The sequence below is a fragment of the Oncorhynchus clarkii genome, chromosome 24 (assembly GCF_045791955.1).
Source record: "Oncorhynchus clarkii lewisi isolate Uvic-CL-2024 chromosome 24, UVic_Ocla_1.0, whole genome shotgun sequence".
Taxonomy (NCBI): domain Eukaryota; kingdom Metazoa; phylum Chordata; class Actinopteri; order Salmoniformes; family Salmonidae; genus Oncorhynchus; species Oncorhynchus clarkii.
Window position 1 is genome coordinate 35,981,836 of NC_092170.1, and position 21,286 is coordinate 36,003,121.

Here is a 21,286-nt window from a genome sequence, read left to right on the forward strand (position 1 = left end):
TGGTGATGATAAAGGTGGTGATGATAAAGGTGGTGATGATGAAGGTGGTGATGATAAAGGTGGTGATGATAAAGGTGGTGATGATAAAGGTGGTGATGATAAAGGTGTTGATGATGAAGGTGGTGATGATGAAGGTGGTGATGATGAAGGTGGTGATGATAAAGGTGGTGATGATGAAGCTGGTGATGATAAAGGTGGTGATGATAAAGCTGGTGATGATAAAGGTGATGATGATAAAGGTGGTGATGATAAAGGTGGTGATGATAAAGGTGGTGATGATAAAGGTGGTGATGATAAAGGTGGTGATGATGAAGGTGGTGATGATAAAGGTGGTGATGATAAAGGTGGTGATGATAAAGGTGGTGATGATGAAGGTGGTGATGATAAAGGTGGTGATGATAAAGGTGGTGATGATGAAGGTGGTGATGATAAAGGTGGTGATGATAAAGGTGGTGATGATAAAGGTGGTGATGATGACAGGGATGGAGCAGGACGTGGCCAGTACATTCCCACCTCTGACACACAGCAGCAGCACACAGTACACGAGCAGAGCAACAGACACTCGTGATTGGTCAATCACTCTGGAGTTCCAATGATGATGTAACAATGTAAAAAACAATGTAATGACACGACATATTGGCGAATCAAAGGAGGAAAAGAAAAGAATCGTTGAGTAAACCAAAAAATATCAATCAGCTTTTGTAAAACCCTCGAGGATGCAGCAAGTGTCCGTTGCTCTTTAGTTTTGTTGTTGCAGACAGGTGTGAGGTTGCCATGGTGACCGTAAGAAGCCTCTGCAACACTTTAGTTTTGTTGTTGCAGACAGATGTGACGTTGCCATGGTGACCATAAGAAGCCTGTGTAAGACTGGAGTAGTTGCATACCATGTCGGACTCCAGATCTGAAACCACAGAGAAAGTGAGAAAACATTGGATTGATTTGAGAGTGGAATGTGGACATTTGGAATTATAAGATGACTTGGAAAGGGTGAAAGAGAGAGAGAAGGAGAGAAATGAGGAAAGCGAAAGAGAGAGAGAAGGAGAGAAATGAGGAAAGCAAAAGAGAGAGAGAGAAGGAGAGAAATGAGGAAAGCGAAAGAGAGAGAGAAGGAGAGAAATGAGGAAAGCGATAGAGAGAGAGAGAAGGAGAGAAATTAGGAAAGCGAAAGAGAGAGAGAGAGAAGGAGAGAAATGAGGAAAGCGAAAGAGAGAGAGAAGGAGAGAAATGTGGAAAGCAAAAGAGAGAGAGAGAAGGAGAGAAATGAGGAAAGCGAAAGAGAGAGAGAAGGAGAGAAATGAGGAAAGCGATAGAGAGAGAGAGAAGGAGAGAAATTAGGAAAGCGAAAGAGAGAGAGAGAGAAGGAGAGAAATGAGGACAGCGAAAGAGAGAGAGAAGGAGAGAAATGAGGAAAGCGAAAGAGAGAGAGAGAGAAGGAGAGAAATGAGGACAGCGAAAGAGAGAGAGAGAAGGAGAGAAATTAGGAAAGCGAAAGAGAGCGAGCTAGTAAAGGAGTGCTAGTCACATGACTTACTTCTCGTGGGGTGGGGGTCTACCAGTGGGGCGGGACATAGCTATATCCAGGTGCACCCTGGGGCCGGAACTGCGGCATGGTGACGTGTTGATGCGTTCCCAGCTGAGCGTGCTGAGGTGTGGTCAGCAGGGTTCCTACAGGACGACACACGAGTCATCAGCGTCGGGTGTCATTTTGTCACTGTTGTTTTGACCGCAGCACTATGGTCAATATGGCACCGACCAAAACTAATAAGAGTTTACACCAAAAAACACACAACAGCAATATAATCATTTTAGCATAACTCAAGTTTAAGCATAGGAAATGAAATGAAATCATTCAAAAAGGTATTTAATATGAAAATATCTTCAACAACACATGCTGTAGCTACATCAGCGTCCTCAGTCATCAGCCCGACCTGCACTCATAGCCATGGTGGTCCCGGCAACCATCCCCATGGCAGCCATTCCGTTGTTTCTAGGGGCTTGGACCGGGGCGGGGTAGAGGGCTGAGGGCAGGCTGTTTGGCTGAACCACTGTAGTGTGGTGGATTACATGAGGCTGAGGCTGAGCAGCATACACAGGCTGGGTGTAATACGCCTACAGACACAGAGACAGAGGTTAGAGTGTGTCTGTGTTAGAGTGTGTCTGTGTTAGAGTGTGTCTGTGTTAGTGTGTGTTTATGTGAGTAGTGTGTTGATTTACATAGGGCTGGGCCGCATACACTGGCTGGCCATAATACGCTGCTGCCTACAGGGAGACAGAGAGAGAGGTTAGGGTGTATGTGTGTGTGTGTTAACCAGTACGTAACGGTTCTATGGAGGGTAGATGTTGAGGGAGTAGGGTGTGTGTGTGTGTGTGTGTGTGTGTTTACCAGTACATAACGGTTATACGGAGGGTAGATGTTGAGGGAGTAGGGTGTGTGTGTGTGTTTACCAGTACATAACGGTTCTACTGAGGGTAGATGTTGAGGGAGTAGTGTGTGTGTGTGTGTGTGTGTGTTTACCAGTACATAAAGGTTCTACTGAGGGTAGACATTGAGGGAGTAGGGTTTGTGTGTGTGTGTGTGTGTGTGTGTGTGCGCGTGTGCGCGTGTGCTTACCTTACATAAAGGTTCTACTGAGGGAAGACATTGAGGGAGTAGGGTGTGTGTGTTTGCTGAGGTTAGGATTGTGTATTGGTGTGTGTGTAGAAGCTGTTGATGGTAGGAGCTGGTGGAGTAGGGTGTGTGTGCTCACCTGTGCATATAAGTTCTGCAGGTTCTGCATGCTCTGCTGGGGGTAGGCACTTCTGATGGGGTACATGGCTGTTTGGTAGGGGTTGGGAGAGGGGGAGTAGGGCGGGGGGGCTCCGTTCATCTGGGTGGGGGGCACTTTATATGGAGTACCCGCTGTTGTGTATCCTGCACACACACACACACACACACACACACACACACACACACACACACACACAGAGAGAGAGACCAACATAAGTCCGACAGCCAAGACACATGCATCAGGGTAACACAGCCTTCCTCTCAGTCCTAATGAGGTACCATTAGCACAGTATTCATTTTGTCAACAAAAATGGTGACTAAAATATTTGTCAAAAAACACATTTTCCAGTTGAAGACACTACTACTGACGAAATAGACCCAGAAATGGCTAAATGATTTTTTATTCTTAATTTCTATGGACTAAAAATAGTTTTGTCTCTATCTTGACTAAAATCTGACGATGAAGTCCACGTTCTCTTTATTTATATAGTGACGCGCCACATTTGACATTCATAAAGACGTTGTAAAACTACGCTACCGGACCGTTAACCATTTGTTCAGGATACACCTTGTTCAGTCATGTTACCTCATTAGCTAGCTATGGCTAACAACCTGGGCTGCGTTCAGCAGGATGCAATGTTTTGGAACGATCAGATAGAAAAATGGTATGTCGAACAAACATGCCTCTCTGACATGTGGAATAAGAAATAACGTTGGTTCTATTCATGGTTTTCTATTTGCAACGTTCAAGAATGTTTTTCCAACTGAACGTAGCCATGGAAACGTAACCAGTAGTCTACTGAACGTAGCCATGGTAACATCACCAGTAGTCTACTGAACGTAGCCATGGTAACATCACCAGTAGTCTACTGAACGTGGCCCTGGTAACATCACCAGTAGTCTACTGAACGTAGCCATGGTAACATCACCAGTAGTCTACTGAACGTAGCCATGGTAACATCACCAGTAGTCTACTGAACGTGGCCATGGTAACATCACCAGTAGTCTACTGAACGTGGCCCTGGTAACATCACCAGTAGTCTACTGAACGTAGCCATGGTAACATCACCAGTAGTCTACTGAACGTGGCCCTGGTAACATCACCAGTAGTCTACTGAACGTAGCCATGGTAACATCACCAGTAGTCTACTGAACGTAGCCATGGTAACATCACCAGTAGTCTACTGAACGTGGCCCTGGTAACATCACCAGTAGTCTACTGAACGTAGCCATGGTAACATCACCAGTAGTCTACTGAACGTGGCCCTGGTAACATCACCAGTAGTCTACTGAACGTGGCCCTGGTAACATCACCAGTAGTCTACTGAACGTGGCCCTGGTAACATCACCAGTAGTCTACTGAACGTAGCCATGGTAACATCAACAGTAGTCTACTGAACGTAGCCATGGTAACACCACCAGTAGTCTACTGAACGTAGCCATGGTAACATCACCAGTAGTCTACTGAACGTGGCCATGGTAACATCACCAGTAGTCTACTGAACGTGGCCCTGGTAACATCACCAGTAGTCTACTGAACGTGGCCCTGGTAACATCACCAGTAGTCTACTGAACGTAGCCATGGTAACATAACCAGTAGTCTACTGAACGTGGCCCTGGTAACATCACCAGTAGTCTACTGAACGTAGCCATGGTAACATCACCAGTAGTCTACTGAACGTGGCCCTGGTAACATCACCAGTAGTCTACTGAACGTAGCCATGGTAACATCACCAGTAGTCTACTGAACGTAGCCATGGTAACATCACCAGTAGTCTACTGAACGTAGCCATGGTAACATCACCAGTAGTCTACTGAACGTAGCCATGGTAACATCACCAGTAGTCTACTGAACATAGCCATGGTAACATCACCAGTAGTCTACTGAACGTGGCCCTGGTAACATCACCAGTAGTCTACTGAACGTAGCCATGGTAACATACCCAGTAGTCTACTGAACATGGCCATGGTAACATCACCAGTAGTCTACTGAACGTGGCCCTAGTAACATCACCAGTAGTCTACTGAACGTAGCCATGGTAACATCACCAGTAGTCTACTGAACGTGGCCCTGGTAACATCACCAGTAGTCTACTGAACGTGGCCCTGGTAACATCACCAGTAGTCTACTGAACGTAGCCATGGTAACATCACCAGTAGTCTACTGAACGTAGCCATGGTAACATCACCAGTAGTCTACTGAACGTAGCCATGGGAACATCACAAGTAGTCTACTGAACGTAGCCCTGGTAACATCACCAGTAGTCTACTGAACGTGGCCCTGGTAACATCACCAGTAGTCTACTGAACGTAGCCATGGTAACATCACCAGTAGTCTACTGAACGTGGCCCTGGTAACATCACCAGTAGTCTACTGAACGTAGCCATGGTAACATCACCAGTAGTCTACTGAACGTAGCCATGGTAACATCACCAGTAGTCTACTGAACATGGCTCTGGTAACATCACCAGTAGTCTACTGAACGTAGCCATGGTAACATCACCAGTAGTCTACTGAACGTAGCCATGGTAACATCACCAGTAGTCTACTGAACGTGGCCCTGGTAACATCACCAGTAGTCTACTGAACGTAGCCATGGTAACATCACCAGTAGTCTACTGAACGTAGCCATGGTAACATCACCAGTAGTCTACTGAACGTAGTGTTACGGATACAGGTATCCTGTGTCTGTGTGTATCCTGTGTCTGTGTGTATCCTGTGTGTTTCTTTTCTCTCCTTCTCCCCTCACAGGTGAAAATCATCACTCCCCAATCAGTCAACAATCAACCCATCAATCAGAAGACACACCTCCTCCTGTTTCCTACCCTATCACAGTTCCTTCCCCATGGTTTAAAAACCCCATCATTTGTTTGTTCAGGAGCTCAATCTTTGTAATGCCATGTTGGTAGATAGCTGTTCTTGGTAGATTTCAGGAGAGCTCAATCTTTGTAATGCCATGTTGGTAGATAGCTGTTCTTGGTAGATTTCAGGAGAGCTCAATCTTTGTAATGCCATGTTGGTAGATAGCTGTTCTTTGTAGATTTCAGGAGAGCTCAATCTTTGTAATGCCATGTTGGTAGATAGCTGTTCTTTGTAGATTTCAGGAGAGCTCAATCTCTTTGTAATGCCATGTTGGTAGATCGCTGTTCTTTGTAGATTTCAGGAGAGCTCAATCTTTGTAAATCCCATGTTGGTAGATCTCTGCTCTTGATAGATTTCAGTAGCACAATATCTTTGTAAATGCCATGTTTGTAGACCTCTGTTTTGTACGCGCTCTCTGTGTATTAATTAACCTCTCTTTTGTTTGAGCACCTCCATAGCACCTTGTCATCACCTGTGAGTATTGTTTTGGTTATGGTGTTTGTTTGTTGCTGGTGGGAAAAGGGGAAACCAAGACAAGTCGCCCATGGGCATACACTACCCGTAGGTAAACTTTGTTAAAACACACTAGTTAGAACTGGGCGGACCACCCACTGTATTTTTGGTTAGTTAGTTAGCTGTTGTTGAAATAGGCTAGTCTAGCTTAGGGGTGTTTTTGCATATTTGTTTCTTTCCTTGGGTCCAGCTCAGCCCCTTTTCCTGCTTCCCCCCATTACCGTGTGTTTAGAAATAAACCCTGAGTTTGACGGTATTATTTCGGTTGTCGTGGTTATTTCGTTCACTTTTACTTTGTCACTATTATAATTTACATGAGTTATGTTACGGGTCTCACTACCATCCCCCCTAGACTGTTGGGCCAAAAGAGATTCGTAACAGTAGCCACGGTAACATCACCAGTAGTCTACTGAACGTGGCCCTTTTAATTTCACCAGTAGTCTACTGAACGTGGCCCTGGTAACATCACCAGTAGTCTACTGAACGTAGCCATGGTAACATCACCAGTAGTCTACTGAACGTAGCCATGGTAACATCACCAGTAGTCTACTGAACGTGGCCCTGGTAACATCACAAGTAGTCTACTGAACGTAGCCCTGGTAACATCACCAGTAGAGCCTCATCACTACAGTCTCCTACTAGTGGTAGAGCCTCATCACTACAGTCTGCTCCTAGCTGTATAGCCTCATTACTACAGTCTCCTCCTAGTGTTACAGCCTCATCACTAAAGTCTCCTAGTGGTAGAGCCTCATTACTACAGTCTCCATGTGGGAGAGCCTCATTACAGTCTCCTAGTGTTAGAGCCTCATCACTAAAGTCTCCTAGTGGTAGAGCCTCATCATCACAGTCTCCTAGTGGTAGAGCCTCATCATTACAGTCTCCTCCTAGTGGTGGAGCCTCATCATTAGACTCCTAGTGGTAGAGCCTCATCACTACAGTCTCCTTGTGGTAGAGCCTCATCATTACAGTCTCCTCCTGGTGGTAGAGCCGCATCACTACAGTCTCCTTGTGGTAGAGGCTCATCATTACAGTCTCCTAGTGGTAGAGCCTCATCACTACAGTCTCCTCCTAGTGGAAGAGACTCATCATTACAGTCTCCTCCTAGTGGTAGAGCCTCATCTCTACAGTCTCCTAGTGGTAGAGCCTCATCATTACAGTCTCCTAGTGGTAGAGCCTCATTACAGTCTCCTAGTGGTAGAGCCTCATCATTACAGTCTCCTAGTGGTAGAGCCTCATCACTACAGTCTCCTCCTGGTGGTAGAGCCTCATCATTACAGTCTCCTCCTAGTGGTAGAGCCTCATCACTACAGTCTCCTCCTAGTGGTAGAGCCTCATCACTACAGTCTCCTCCTAGTGGTAGAGCATCATCACTACAGTCTCCTCCTAGTGGTAGAGCCTCATCACTACAGTCTCCTCCTAGTGGTAGAGCCTCATCACTACAGTCTCCTCCTAGTGGTAGAGCCTCATCACTACAGTCTCCTCCTAGTGGTAGAGCCTCATCATTACAGTCTCCTCCTAGTGGTAGAGCCTCATCACTACAGTCTCCTCCTAGTGGTAGAGCCTCATCACTACAGTCTCCTCCTAGTGGTAGAGCCTCATCACTACAATCTCCTCCTAGTGGTAGAGCCTCATCACTACAGTCTCCTCCTAGTGGTAGAGCCTCATCATTACAGTCTCCTCCTAGTGGTAGAGCCTCATCACTACAGTCTCCTCCTAGTGGTAGAGCCTCATCACTACAGTCTCCTCCTAGTGGTAGAGCCTCATCACTACAGTCTCCTCCTAGTGGTAGAGCCTCATCATTACAGTCTTCTATACATCCTGCTTTGTCACCTAGCTCCCCACCCACATACCACTATTGTACTGTTTACATTTAGTGCATGTCAATAGTCCTATATCCTCTAATAGTGCTTTCTTTATATGCTTCAACACCTGCATTGCTTGCTGTTTGGGGTTTTAGGCTGGGTTTCTGTACAGCACTTTGAGATATCAGCTGATGTAAGAAGGGCTATATAAATACATTTGATTTGATGTATATGCGCTGCACTAATGGACCAAGACTGGTATAAGGCTTAAAGGAGAAGTTATTTTTTACAACCAAACATCAATTATTTATGTAGATGGAATATTCCAAAAGGTACAGAAACCTTTCCTGTGATTTCACATGTTTTAGAGAAACCTACCCCAAACTGCAAATCAATTCATCATCCTCATTATGGTAACTGCCAAAATAAAGGAAACACCCATATAAAGTGTCTTAACAGGGCGTTGGGCCACCAGGAGCCTCGTCATTACAGTATCCTAGTGGTAGAGCCTCATCACTACAGTCTCCTCCTAGTGGTAGAGCCTCATCACTACAGTCTCCTCCTAGTGGTAGAGCCTCATCACTACAGTCTCCTCCTAGTGGTAGAGCCTCATCACTACAGTATCCTAGTGGTAGAGCCTCATCACTACAGTCTCCTCCTAGTGGTAGAGCCTGGTCATTACAGTCTCCTCCTAGTGGTAGAGCCTCATCATTACAGTCTCCTCCTAGTGGTAGAGCCTCATCATTACAGTATCCTAGTGGTAGAGCCTCATCACTACAGTCTCCTCCTAGTGGTAGCGCCTCATCATTACAGTCTCCTCCTAGTGGTAGAGCCTCATCACTACAGTCTCCTCCTAGTGGTAGAGCCTCATCACTACAGTCTCCTCCTAGTGGTAGAGCCTCATCACTACAGTCTCCATCCTAGTGGTAGAGCCTCATCACTACAGTCTCCTCCTAGTGGTAGAGCCTCATCACTACAGTCTCCTCCTAGTGGTAGAGCCTCATCACTACAGTCTCCTCCCAGTGGTAGAGCCTCATCACTACAGTCTCCTCCTAGTGGTAGAGCCTCATCACTACAGTCTCCTCCTAGTGGTAGAGCCTCATCACTACAGTCTCCTCCTAGTAGTAGAGCCTCGTCATTACATTATCCTAGTGGTAGAGCCTCATCTCTAGTCTCCTAGTGGTAGAGCCTCATTACAGTCTCCTAGTGGTAGAGCCTCATCAGTATAGTCTCCTCCTCGTGGAAGAGCCTCATTACTACAGTCTCCTTGTTGGAGAGCCTCATCACTAAAGTCTCGTAGGATACTGTAATGGATTCTACAAGTGTCTGGAACTTCCTGTGTGGAAGCACCCCATGCTTTCAATATACTATGTTTCCCTCGTGTAGTGTTTTGTTTATTTAGGCAGTCACCTGAAGAATGGACAGAGAGGTAAATGGAATGTAACGTTGCGGATAAAGTTTTGAAAGGCACAATTTCACGTGTACAGTATCTAAAAGACCTGCATCACTATACTGAGAGCTTTGCCGTTTCTAAAACAACGTTTTGGGGTCCAGTGCTGTTTCTAAAACAACGTTTAGGGGCCCAGTGGTGTTTCTAAAACAACGTTTAGGGGCCCAGTGGTGTTTCTAAAACAACGTTTAGGGGCCCAGTGGTGTTTCTAAAACAACGTTTAGGGGCCCAGTGCCGTTTCTAAAACAACGTTTAGGGGCCCAGTGGTGTTTCTAAAACAACGTTTAGGGGCCCAGTGCCGTTTCTAAAACAACGTTTAGGGGCCCAGTGCCGTTTCTAAAACAACGTTTAGGGGCCCAGTGCCGTTTCTAAAACAACGTTTAGGGGTGTTTTTGAGCTCGGCCCTTCTATAACATGCCATTTCCACAGTGCTTGACTTGGGCAGGAGCCCACCGGAGCCCACTGGAGCCGAGAGCCGGCACCTCAAATGTTCTACTGCTTGAGCTCCTGTTCCTCTCAAAAGTATTGTGGCGCTCCTGCACCTCAATATAAACAGCAACGGCACCCAAAATGAGTCCCAGCACCTGTTGCACTGCATTTACAGTGCATTTGGAAAGTATTCAGACCCCTTCCCCCTTTTCCACATTTTGTTACGTTACATCCTTATTCTAAAATGGATTTAAAAAAAAAATCCTCATCAATCTACACACAATAATGACGGAGACGAAAACAAGTTTATAGCAAATGTATTAAAAATAAAAACAGAAATACCTTATTTACAAACGTATTCAGACCCTTTGCAATGGGACTCGAAATTGAGCTCAGGTGCATCTGGTTTCCATCCTTGAGATGTTTCTACAACTTGACTGGAGTCCACCTGTGGTAAATTCAATTGATAGGACATAATTTGGAAAGGCACACACCTGTCTATATAAGGTCCCATAGTTGACAGTGCATGTCAGAGCAAAAACCAAGCCATGAGGTCAAAGGAACTGTCCGTAGAGCTCCAAGACAGAATCGTGTTGAGGTACAGATCTGGGGAAAGGTACCAAAGCATTTCTGCTGTGTTGAAGGTCCCCAAGAACACATTCTTAAACGGAAGAAGTTTGGAACCACCAAGACTCTTCCTAGAGTTGGCCGCACGGCGAAACTGATCAATCAGGGGAGAAGGGTATTGGTCAGGGAGGAACCCGATTGTTACTCTCCCAGAGCTCTAGAGTTCCTCTGTGGAGATGGGAAAACCTGTAGCACTCCACCAATCTGGCCTTTATGGTGGAGTGGCCAGTTGGATGCCACTCCTCAGTAAAAGACACATGACAGCCTGCTTGGAGTTTGTCAAAAGTCCCCTAAAGGACACTGACCATGAGAAATAAGATTCTCTGGTCTGATGAAACCAAGATTGAACTCTTTGGCCTGAATGCCAAGCGTCACATCTGGAGGAAACCTGACATCTATACGGTGAAGCATGGTGGTAGCAGCATCATGCTGTGGGGATGTTTTTCAGCAGTGGGACTGGGAAACTAGTCAGGATCGAGGGAAAGATGAAAGGGGAGAAGGTCCACCTTCCAACAGGACAACGACCCTTAGCAAACAGCCAAGACAATGCAGGAGTGGCTTCAGGACAAGTCTCTGAATGTCCTTGAGTGCTCAGCCTAAGCCTGGACTTGAACATGATCAAACATCTCTGGAGAGACCTGAAAATATCTGTGCAGTGACGCCCCCCATCCAATCTGACAGAGCATGAGAGAATCTGCAGAGAATAATGGGAAAAACTCCCCAAATACAGGTGTGCCAAGTTTGTAGCGTCATACCCAAGAAGACTCGAGGCTGTAATCGCTGCCAAAGGTGCTTCAACAAAGTACTGAGCAAAGGGTCTGAAAACGTATGTAAATGTAATTTAACTTTTTATAAATTTGCAAACATTTTTAAAAAATAAAATAAATTGGGGGGTGTGTAGATTACCGAGGAACATATATTTTTAATCAATTTTAGAATAAGGCTGTAATGTAACAAAATGGAAAACGTCAAGGGGTCTGAATACCTTCTGAATGCACTGCACTGCGCGCACACACACACACACACACACACACACACACACACAATTCAGACCCCTTATAGAACCAGCAGGGTGCAGCTGACTTGTAGTACTCTGATAGAACCACCTGACATGTGTAGTACTGACTTGTGTACTAGTCTTATAGAACCAGCAGGGTGCAGCTGACTTGTAGTACTCTGATAGAACCACCAGGGGGCAGCCGACTACTCTACAACAGGGTTTACAACCCTTTCTAGCATTTAAAATTAAACATGTCCCAAGCTACACCATTTCTAGCTTTCAAATAGGCACATTCTTCCCTTCTTCTCTCCCCTCCCCTGGGTCCTGAGTTTACAAGAGAAAGTAGTGCACGGATTTCTATCAATATACATGGTAAAATAATGGTCAATAAATAAGGGGGGGGGGCTATACAATCTGGGCTTTTCCCCAAATTATGTTCAGTTAAAATGTTCCTGGTTTTGTTTAGTTTTTCCCTCTCAAAATTACAATTGTTCATAGAGAATTTCAATGCTTAAATCACAGCAGAACAATTTTATTTTGGTCTGGAAGAAAACATTATAATAATTTTTTTTTTTAACTAGGCAAGTCAGTTAAGAACAAATTCTTATTTTCAATGACGGCCTAGGAACACCGTCTGTAGCCAGTTGGTGTGAGTTGACAGATACGTCCCCAAAAACCTTAATTAAACGTTTACTGCAAAGTTATTGTACCTGCACATTCTTCACTCACTAGATGTGCAATTAAAGGGCTCCCGAGTGGCGCAGCATCTCAGTGCAAGAGGCATCACTGCAGTCCCTGGTTCGAATCCAGGCTGTGTCACATCTGGCCGTGATTGGGAGTCCCATAAGGTGGCCCAGCGTTGTCCGAGTTTGCCTGGGGTAGGTCGTCAATATTTTTTTCTTAACTGACTTGCCTAGTTAATACTAGATGAAATACAAAAAATAGACAAACACACACAGACAGCCAGGGGCAATATTGCTGGAAATTAATTGGCAGATATTGTGTTAGGTTTGGCTTTAGTGGCTAACCACTGGTGGGATAATGTCAATGCTGCATAAATGAGATATAAACTGTGAGCTTGCATTGTCTGATACTTGTGAGATTTGTTAATGACAGTTTCCAGTGGAAAAGATAAAAAATGTAATGTGTTTTCAGAATTGTTTGGCGAGCTACTCATATGTTGACTGTGAGTTACTGGTAGCTCTGAGTTACTGGTGGCTGTGAGTTACTGGTAGCTCTGAATTACCGGTAGCTCTGAGTTACCGGTAGCTCTGAGTTACCGGTAGCTCTGAGTTACTGGTAGCTCCCAATCAACCTGTTGGAAACCCCTGATCTATAGTTGGTCAGAAGTTTACATACACTTAGGTTGGAGTCATTAAAACTAGTTTTTCAACCACTCCACAAATGTCTTGTTAACAAACTATAGTTTTGGCAAGTCGGTTAGGACATCTACTTTGTGCATGACACAAGTCATTTTTCCAACAATTGTTTACAGACAGATTATTTAATTAATAATTCTCTGTATCACAATTCCAGTGGGTCAGAAGTTTAGATACACTAAATTGACTGTGCCTTTAAAGAGCTTGGAAAATTCCAGAAAATGATGTCATGGCTTAAGAAGCTTCTGATAGGCTAATTGACATAATTTGAGTCAATTGGAGGTGTACCTGTGGATGTATTTCAAGGCCTACCTTCAAATTCAGTGCTTCTTTGCTTGACATCATGGGAAAATCAAAAGAAATCAGCCAAGACCCCAGAAAAAACATTGTGAACCTCCACAAGTCTGGTTCATCCTTGGGAGCAATTTCCAAATGCCTGAAGGTACCACGTTCATCTGCACAAACAATATAGTACGCAAGTATAAACACCATTGGACCACGCAGCTGTCATACCGCTCAGGAAGGAGACGTGTTCCGTCTCCTAGAGATGAACGTACTTTGGTGTGAAAAGGGCAAGTCAATCCCAGAACAACAGCAAAGGACCTTGTGAAAATGCTGGAGGAAACAGGTACAAAACTATCTATATCCACAGTAAAACGAGTCCTATATCGACATAACCTGAAAGGCCGCTCAGCAAGGAAGAACCCACTGCTCCTAAACTGCCATAAAAAAAGCCAGACTACGGTTTGCAACTGCACATGGGGACAAAGATCATACTTTTTGGAGAAATGTCCTCTGGTCTGAAGAAACAAAAATAGAACTGGTTGGCCATAATGACCATTGTTATGTTTGGAGGAAAAAGGGGGAGGCTTGCAAGCCGAAGAACACCATCCCAACCGTGAAGCACAGGGGTGGTAGCATCTAGTTGTGAGGGTGCTTTGCTGCAGGAGTGACTGGTGCACTTCACATCATGAGGAAGGAAAATTATGTGGATATATTGAAGCAACATCTCAAGACATCAGTCAGGAAGTTAACACTTGGTCGCAAATGGGTCTTCCAAATGGACAATGACCCCAAGCATATCTCCAAAGTTGTGGCAAAATAGCTTAAGGACAACAAAGTCAAGGTATTGGAGTGGCCATCACAAAGCCCTGACCTCAATCCTATAGAAAACTTGTGGGCAGAAATGAAAAAGAGTGTGCGAGCAAGAAGGCCTACAAACCTGACTCAGTTACACCAGCTCTGTCAGGAGGAATGGGCCAAAATTCACCCATTTTATTGTGGGAGGCTTGTGGAAGGCTACCCAAAAAGTTTGACTCAAGTTAAACAATTTAAAGGCAGTGCTACCAAATACTAATTGAGGGTATGTAAACTTCTGACCCACTGGGGATGTGATGAAAGAAATAAAAGCTGAAATAAATAATTCTCTCTACTATTATTCTGACATTTTTACATTCTTAAAATATAGTGGCGATCCTAACTGACCTAAGATAGGGGATTTTTATTAGGATTAAATGTCAGGAATTGTGAAACTGAGTTTAAATGTAATTTGACAGCTCCAGCAGTAACGGTACCTCATAGAGCTAGCTGACAGCTCCAACAGTAACTCTACCTCCTAGAGCTAGCTGACAGCTCCAGCAGTAACTCTACTCCCTAGAGCTAGCTGACAGCTCCAACAGTAACCCTACCTCCTAGAGCTAGCTGACAGCTCCAGCAGTAACCCTACCTCCTAGAGCTAGCTGACAGCTCCAACAGTAACTCTGCCTCCTAGAGCTAGCTGACAGCTCCAGCCGTAACTCTACCTCATAGAGCTAGCTGAAAGCTCCAGCAGTAACTGTACCTCAGAGCTAGCTGACAGCTCCAGCAGTAACTCTACTCCCTAGAGCTAGCTGACAGCTCCAGCAGTAACCCTACCTCCCAGAGCTAGCTGACAGCTCCAGCAGTAACCCTACCTCCTAGAGCTAGCTGACAGCTCCAGCAGTAACCCTACCTCCTAGAGCTAGCTGACAGCTCCAACAGTAACTCTACCTCCTAGAGCTAGCTGACAGCTCCAGCAGTAACCCTACCTCCTAGAGCTAGCTGACAGCTCCAACAGTAACTCTGCCTCCTAGAGCTAGCTGACAGCTCCAACAGTAACTCTACCTCATAGAGCTAGCTGACAGCTCCAGCAGTAACTCTACTCCCTAGAGCTAGCTGACAGCTCCAACAGTAACTCTACCTCCGAGAGCTAGCTGACAGCTCCAACAGTAACTCTACCTACTAGAGCTAGCTGACAGCTCCAGCAGTAACTGTACCTCAGAGCTAGCTGACAGCTCCAACAGTAACTCTACTCCCTAGAGCTAGCTGACAGCTCCAGCAGTAACCCTACCCCCTAGAGCTAGCTGACAGCTCCAGCAGTAACCCTACCCCCTAGAGCTAGCTGACAGCTCCAGCAGTAACCCTACCTCTTAGAGCTAGCTGACAGCTCCAGCAGTAACTATACCTCCTAGAGCTAGCTGACAGTTCCAACAGTAACCCTACCTCCTAGAGCTAGCTGACAGTTCCAACAGTAACTCTACCTCATAGAGCTAGCTGAAAGCTCCAGCAGTAACTTTACCTCCTAGAGCTAGCTGACAGCTCCAACAGTAACTCTACCTCATAGAGCTAGCTGAAAGCTCCAGCAGTAACTGTACCTCAGAGATAGCTGACAGCTCCAGCAGTAACCCTACCTCCCAGCGCTAGCTGACAGCTCCAACAGTAACTCTGCCTCCTAGAGCTAGCTGACAGCTCCAGCCGTAACTCTACCTCATAGAGCTAGCTGATAGCTCCAGCAGTAACTGTACCTCAGAGCTAGCTGACAGCTCCAGCAGTAACTCTACTCCCTAGAGCTATCTGACAGCTCCAGCAGTAACCCTACCCCCTAGAGCTAGCTGACAGATCCAGCAGTAACCCTACCCCCTAGAGCTAGCTGACAGCTCCAGCAGTAACCCTACCTGCTAGAGCTAGCTGACAGCTCCAGCAGTAACTATACCTCCTAGAGCTAGCTGACAGATCCAGCAGTAACTCTACCTATTAGAGCTAGCTGACAGCTCCAGCGGTAACTCTACCTCCTAGAGCTAGCTGACAGCTCCAACAGTAACGGTACCTCCTAGAGCTAGCTGACAGCTCCAGCAGTAACGGTACCTCCTAGAGCTAGCTGACAGCTCCAGCAGTAACGGTACCTCATAGAGCTAGCTGACAGCTCCAACAGTAAATCTACCTCCTAGAGCTAGCTGACAGCTCCAACAGTAACTTTACCTCCTAGAGCTAGCTGACAGCTCCAGCAGTAACTCTACTCCCTAGAGCTAGCTGACAGCTCCAGCAGTAACCCTACCTCCCAGAGCTAGCTGACAGCTCCAACAGTAACTCTGCCTCCTAGAGCTAGCTGACAGCTCCAGCCGTAACTCTACCTCTTAGAGCTAGCTGACAGCTCCAGCCGTAACTGTACCCCTTAGAGCTAGCTGACAGCTCCAGCTGTAACTCTACCTCATAGAGCTAGCTGACAGCTCCAGCCGTAACTGTACCTCAGAGCTAGCTGACAGCTCCAGCAGTAACTCTACTCCCTAGAGCTAGCTGACAGCTCCAGCAGTAACCCTACCCCCTAGAGAAAGCTGACAGCTCCAGCAGTAACCCTACCCCCTAGAGCTAGCTGACAGCTCCAGCAGTAACTATACCTCATAGAGCTAGCTGACAGCTCCAGCAGTAACTCTACTCCCTAGAGCTATCTGACAGCTCCAGCAGTAACCCTACCCCCTAGAGCTAGCTGACAGCTCCAGCAGTAACCCTACCCCCTAGAGCTAGCTGACAGCTCCAGCAGTAACCCTACCTCTTAGAGCTAGCTGACAGCTCCAGCAGTAACTATACCTCCTAGAGCTAGCTGACAGTTCCAACAGTAACCCTACCTTCTAGAGCTAGCTGACAGCTCCAGCAGTAACTCTACCTCCTAGAGCTAGCTGACAGCTCCAACAGTAACTATACCTCCTAGAGCTAGCTGACAGCTCCAACAGTAACTCTACCTATTAGAGCTAGCTGACAGCTCCAGCGGTAACTCTACCTCCTAGAGCTAGCTGACTGCTCCAACAGTAACGGTACCTCCTAGAGCTAGCTGACAGCTCCAGCAGTAACGGTACCTCATAGAGCTAGCTGACAGCTCCAACAGTAACTCTACCTCCTAGAGCTAGCTGACAGCTAATACAGTAACTTTACCTCCTAGAGCTAGCTGACAGCTCCAACAGTAACTCTACTCCCTAGAGCTAGCTGACAGCTCCAGCAGTAACCCTACCTCCTAGAGCTAGCTGACAGCTCCAACAGCAACTCTACCTCCTAGAGCTAGCTGACAGCTCCAGCAGTAACCCTACCTCATAGAGCTAGCTGACAGCTCCAGCAGTAACCCTACCTCATAGAGCTAGCTGACAGCTCCAGCAGTAACCCTACCTCCTGAGCTAGCTGACAGCTCCAACAGTAACTCTACCTACTAGAGCTAGCTGACAGCTCCAACAGTAACTCTACCTCCTAGAGCTAGCTGACAGCTCCAACAGTAACTCTACCTCCTAGAGCTAGCTGACAGATCCAGCCGTAACTCTACCTCATAGAGCTAGCTGAAAGCTCCAGCAGTAACTGTACCTCAGAGCTAGCTGACAGCTCCAGCAGTAACTCTAATCCCTAGAGCTAGCTGACAGCTCCAGCAGTAACCCTACCTCCTAGAGCTAGCTGACAGCTCCAACAGTAACTCTACCTCCGAGAGCTAGCTGACAGCTCCAGCCGTAACTCTACCTCTTAGAGCTAGCTGACAGCTCCAGCTGTAACTCTACCTCATAGAGCTAGCTGACAGCTCCAGCAGTAACTGTACCTATGAGCTAGCTGACAGCTCCAGCAGTAACTCAACTCCCTAGAGCTAGCTGACAGCTCCAGCAGTAATTCTACCTCCTAGAGCTAGCTGACAGCTCCAGCAGTAATTCTACCTCCTAGAGCTAGCTGACAGCTCCAGCAGTAACCCTACCTCCTAGAGCTAGCTGACAGCTCCAGCAGTAACTCTACCTACTAGAGCTAGCTGACAGCTCCAGCAGTAACCCTACCTCCCAGAGCTAGCTGACAGCTCCAGCAGTAACCCTACCTCCTAGAGCTAGCTGACAGCTCCAGCAGTAACCCTACGTCCTAGAGCTAGCTGACAGCTCCAACAGTAACTCTGCCTCCTAGAGCTAGCTGACAGCTCCAGCCGTAACTCTACCTCATAGAGCTAGCTGACAGCTCCAACAGTAACTCTACCTCCGAGAGCTAGCTGACAGCTCCAGCCGTAACTCTACCTCTTAGAGCTAGCTGACAGCTCCAGCTGTAACTCTACCTCTTAGAGCTAGCTGACAGCTCCAGCTGTAACTCTACCTCATAGAGCTAGCTGACAGCTCCAGCAGTAACTGTACCTCAGAGCTAGCTGACAGCACCAGCAGTAACTCTACTCCCTAGAGCTAGCTGACAGCTCCAGCAGTAACCCTACCCCCTAGAGATAGCTGACAGCTCCAGCAGTAACCCTACCCCCTAGAGCTAGCTGACAGCTCCAGCAGTAACTATACCTCCTAGAGCTAGCTGACAGCTCCAGCAGTAACTCTACTCCCTAGAGCTATCTGACAGCTCCAGCAGTAACCCTACCCCCTAGAGCTAGCTGACAGCTCCAGCAGTAACCCTACCCCCTAGAGCTAGCTGACAGCTCCAGCAGTAACCCTACCTCCTAGAGCTAGCTGACAGCTCCAGCAGTAACTATAACTCCTAGAGCTAGCTGACAGTTCCAACAGTAACCCTACCTCCTAGAGCTAGCTGACAGCTCCAGCAGTAACTCTACCTCCTAGAGCTAGCTGACAGCTCCAACAGTAACTATACCTCCTAGAGCTAGCTGACAGCTCCAACAGTAACTCTACCTATTAGAGCTAGCTGACAGCTCCAGCGGTAACTCTACCTCCTAGAGCTAGCTGACTGCTCCAACAGTAACGGTACCTCCTAGAGCTAGCTGACAGCTCCAGCAGTAACGGTACCTCATAGAGCTAGCTGACAGCTCCAACAGTAACTCTACCTCCTAGAGCTAGCTGACAGCTAATACAGTAACTTTACCTCCTAGAGCTAGCTGACAGCTCCAACAGTAACTCTACTCCCTAGAGCTAGCTGACAGCTCCAGCAGTAACCCTACCTCCTAGAGCTAGCTGACAGCTCCAACAGCAACTCTACCTCCTAGAGCTAGCTGACAGCTCCAGCAGTAACCCTACCTCATAGAGCTAGCTGACAGCTCCAGCAGTAACCCTACCTCATAGAGCTAGCTGACAGCTCCAGCAGTAACCCTACCTCCTGAGCTAGCTGACAGCTCCAACAGTAACTCTACCTACTAGAGCTAGCTGACAGCTCCAACAGTAACTCTACCTCCTAGAGCTAGCTGACAGCTCCAACAGTAACTCTACCTCCTAGAGCTAGCTGACAGATCCAGCCGTAACTCTACCTCATAGAGCTAGCTGAAAGCTCCAGCAGTAACTGTACCTCAGAGCTAGCTGACAGCTCCAGCAGTAACTCTAATCCCTAGAGCTAGCTGACAGCTCCAGCAGTAACCCTACCTCCTAGAGCTAGCTGACAGCTCCAACAGTAACTCTACCTCCGAGAGCTAGCTGACAGCTCCAGCCGTAACTCTACCTCTTAGAGCTAGCTGACAGCTCCAGCAGTAACTGTACCTATGAGCTAGCTGACAGCTCCAGCAGTAACTCAACTCCCTAGAGCTAGCTGACAGCTCCAGCAGTAATTCTACCTCCTAGAGCTAGCTGACAGCTCCAGCAGTAATTCTACCTCCTAGAGCTAGCTGACAGCTCCAGCAGTAACCCTACCTCCTAGAGCTAGCTGACAGCTCCAGCAGTAACTCTACCTACTAGAGCTAGCTGACAGCTCCAGCAGTAACCCTACCTCCCAGAGCTAGCTGACAGCTCCAGCAGTAACCCTACCTCCTAGAGCTAGCTGACAGCTCCAGCAGTAACCCTACGTCCTAGAGCTAGCTGACAGCTCCAACAGTAACTCTGCCTCCTAGAGCTAGCTGACAGCTCCAGCCGTAACTCTACCTCATAGAGCTAGCTGACAGCTCCAACAGTAACTCTACCTCCGAGAGCTAGCTGACAGCTCCAGCCGTAACTCTACCTCTTAGAGCTAGCTGACAGCTCCAGCTGTAACTCTACCTCTTAGAGCTAGCTGACAGCTCCAGCTGTAACTCTACCTCATAGAGCTAGCTGACAGCTCCAGCAGTAACTGTACCTCAGAGCTAGCTGACAGCACCAGCAGTAACTCTACTCCCTAGAGCTAGCTGACAGCTCCAGCAGTAACCCTACCCCCTAGAGATAGCTGACAGCTCCAGCAGTAACCCTACCCCCTAGAGCTAGCTGACAGCTCCAGCAGTAACTATACCTCCTAGAGCTAGCTGACAGCTCCAGCAGTAACTCTACTCCCTAGAGCTATCTGACAGCTCCAGCAGTAACCCTACCCCCTAGAGCTAGCTGACAGCTCCAGCAGTAACCCTACCCCCTAGAGCTAGCTGACAGCTCCAGCAGTAACCCTACCTCCTAGAGCTAGCTGACAGCTCCAGCAGTAACTATAACTCCTAGAGCTAGCTGACAGTTCCAACAGTAACCCTACCTCCTAGAGCTAGCTGACAGCTCCAGCAGTAACTCTACCTCCTAGAGCTAGCTGACAGCTCCAACAGTAACTATACCTCCTAGAGCTAGCTGACAGCTCCAACAGTAACTCTACCTATTAGAGCTAGCTGACAGCTCCAGCGGTAACTCTACCTCCTAGAGCTAGCTGACTGCTCCAACAGTAACGGTACCTCCTAGAGCTAGCTGACAGCTCCAGCAGTAACGGTACCTCATAGAGCTAGCTGACAGCTCCAACAGTAACTCTACCTCCTAGAGCTAGCTGACAGCTAATACAGTAACTTTACCTCCTAGAGCTAGCTGACAGCTCCAACAGTAACTCTACTCCCTAGAGCTAGCTGACAGCTCCAGCAGTAACCCTACCTCCTAGAGCTAGCTGACAGCTCCAACAGCAACTCTACCTCCTAGAGCTAGCTGACAGCTCCAGCAGTAACCCTACCTCATAGAGCTAGCTGACAGCTCCAGCAGTAACCCTACCTCATAGAGCTAGCTGACAGCTCCAGCAGTAACCCTACCTCCTGAGCTAGCTGACAGCTCCAACAGTAACTCTACCTACTAGAGCTAGCTGACAGCTCCAACAGTAACTCTACCTCCTAGAGCTAGCTGACAGCTCCAACAGTAACTCTACCTCCTAGAGCTAGCTGACAGATCCAGCCGTAACTCTACCTCATAGAGCTAGCTGAAAGCTCCAGCAGTAACTGTACCTCAGAGCTAGCTGACAGCTCCAGCAGTAACTCTAATCCCTAGAGCTAGCTGACAGCTCCAGCAGTA

General features: G+C 47.1%; 1 protein-coding gene across 1 annotated transcript in view; it reads right to left on the reverse strand.

Annotated features, from left to right (window-relative positions):
• Positions 1-255: 255 nt before the first annotated feature.
• Positions 256-21,286, reverse strand: part of LOC139382864 (protein FAM168A-like) — a 115,767-nt gene continuing 94,736 nt past the window's right edge. Inside the window, exons 5-8 of the mRNA XM_071127104.1 lie at positions 2,748-2,911; positions 1,929-2,109; positions 1,532-1,665; positions 256-901 (exon numbers count right to left, since the gene is read on the reverse strand). Coding sequence (XP_070983205.1) covers positions 1,550-1,665; positions 1,929-2,109; positions 2,748-2,911 — 461 coding nt within the window. The 3' untranslated portion in view covers positions 256-901; positions 1,532-1,549. The remainder of the gene's footprint in view (positions 902-1,531; positions 1,666-1,928; positions 2,110-2,747; positions 2,912-21,286) is intronic.